Source organism: Anneissia japonica, unplaced genomic scaffold, assembly GCF_011630105.1.
Source record: "Anneissia japonica isolate Jap-2015-1 unplaced genomic scaffold, ASM1163010v1 scaffold1782_len167522_cov105, whole genome shotgun sequence".
NCBI lineage: Eukaryota > Metazoa > Echinodermata > Crinoidea > Comatulida > Comatulidae > Anneissia > Anneissia japonica.
Window position 1 is genome coordinate 167,531 of NW_022713947.1, and position 881 is coordinate 168,411.

The window sequence follows — 881 nt, forward strand, 5'->3', positions numbered from 1 at the left end:
CCCAACTTTCGGCCCCCCCTTCCGGCCCCCCCTTTTGGACATTTCTGGATCCGCCCCTGAGTCTCAGAAATTGCTTTCTTTCAGTTCCTGTAAATTGTGATGGATTGATATCCATAATGATCGCATTACAAAAATAGAAACAAAAACGAATCAAATAACTTGTTACAAGTTACAAGAATGAAAGATACACACCTTAATGATATCCAAACCACCAATGAGATCGCCTTTTACATAGACTTGCGGGTATGTTGGCCAATTAGAATATTTCTTCAATCCTTGCCGCACATCATTATCAGTGAGTATATCAAATGAGTCGAATTGAACTCTGTAACAAAAAAAACAAAACCAGAGCCTTGCAGGCGTCAACGTTCCTATGCATGATACACGACTTTTAGAAGTATATATACGTGTATATATATATATATATATACATATATGTATATATATACGTATATATATATATACACATATACATATATATATTCATATATATATATATTACATACATACATACATACAAGCGTTCATTTGTGCTTAGACCTCATGCTCCATGGTATTTGTGCGACCACCATAAAATGAAGGTTGAACGCCGACGTTTGGAACGCAAGTGGTTGAGATCTGGTCTTTTGGTAGATAAACAACTGTATCGAGGCCAATGTACCAAATACAACGAACATCTTTGCAAAGCTAAAGCCCATTTCTACAAAAATAAAATTTTGGGGTGTGATCAACGCAAGCTATTTCGTGTTGTTGACCAATTAACATCAGTTAGCACCTCAAACTGTCTTCCTTCATATGATGATCCCAAAGTACTTGCTAACAGGTTTTCTGATTTTTTCAAGTCAAAAATTGAAAAATATTGCAGCACACTGTTATCTGAC

The 881-nt window shown here is 35.9% G+C and overlaps 1 protein-coding gene across 1 annotated transcript in view; it reads right to left on the bottom strand.

Moving 5' to 3' along the window:
* Positions 1-881, bottom strand: part of LOC117108818 (glutaredoxin-3-like) — a gene marked incomplete at its 5' end in the record, with an annotated part of 7,174 nt that overhangs the window by 2,396 nt on the left and 3,897 nt on the right. Inside the window, 1 exon segment of the mRNA XM_033250964.1 lies at positions 193-325. Coding sequence (XP_033106855.1) covers positions 193-325 — 133 coding nt within the window.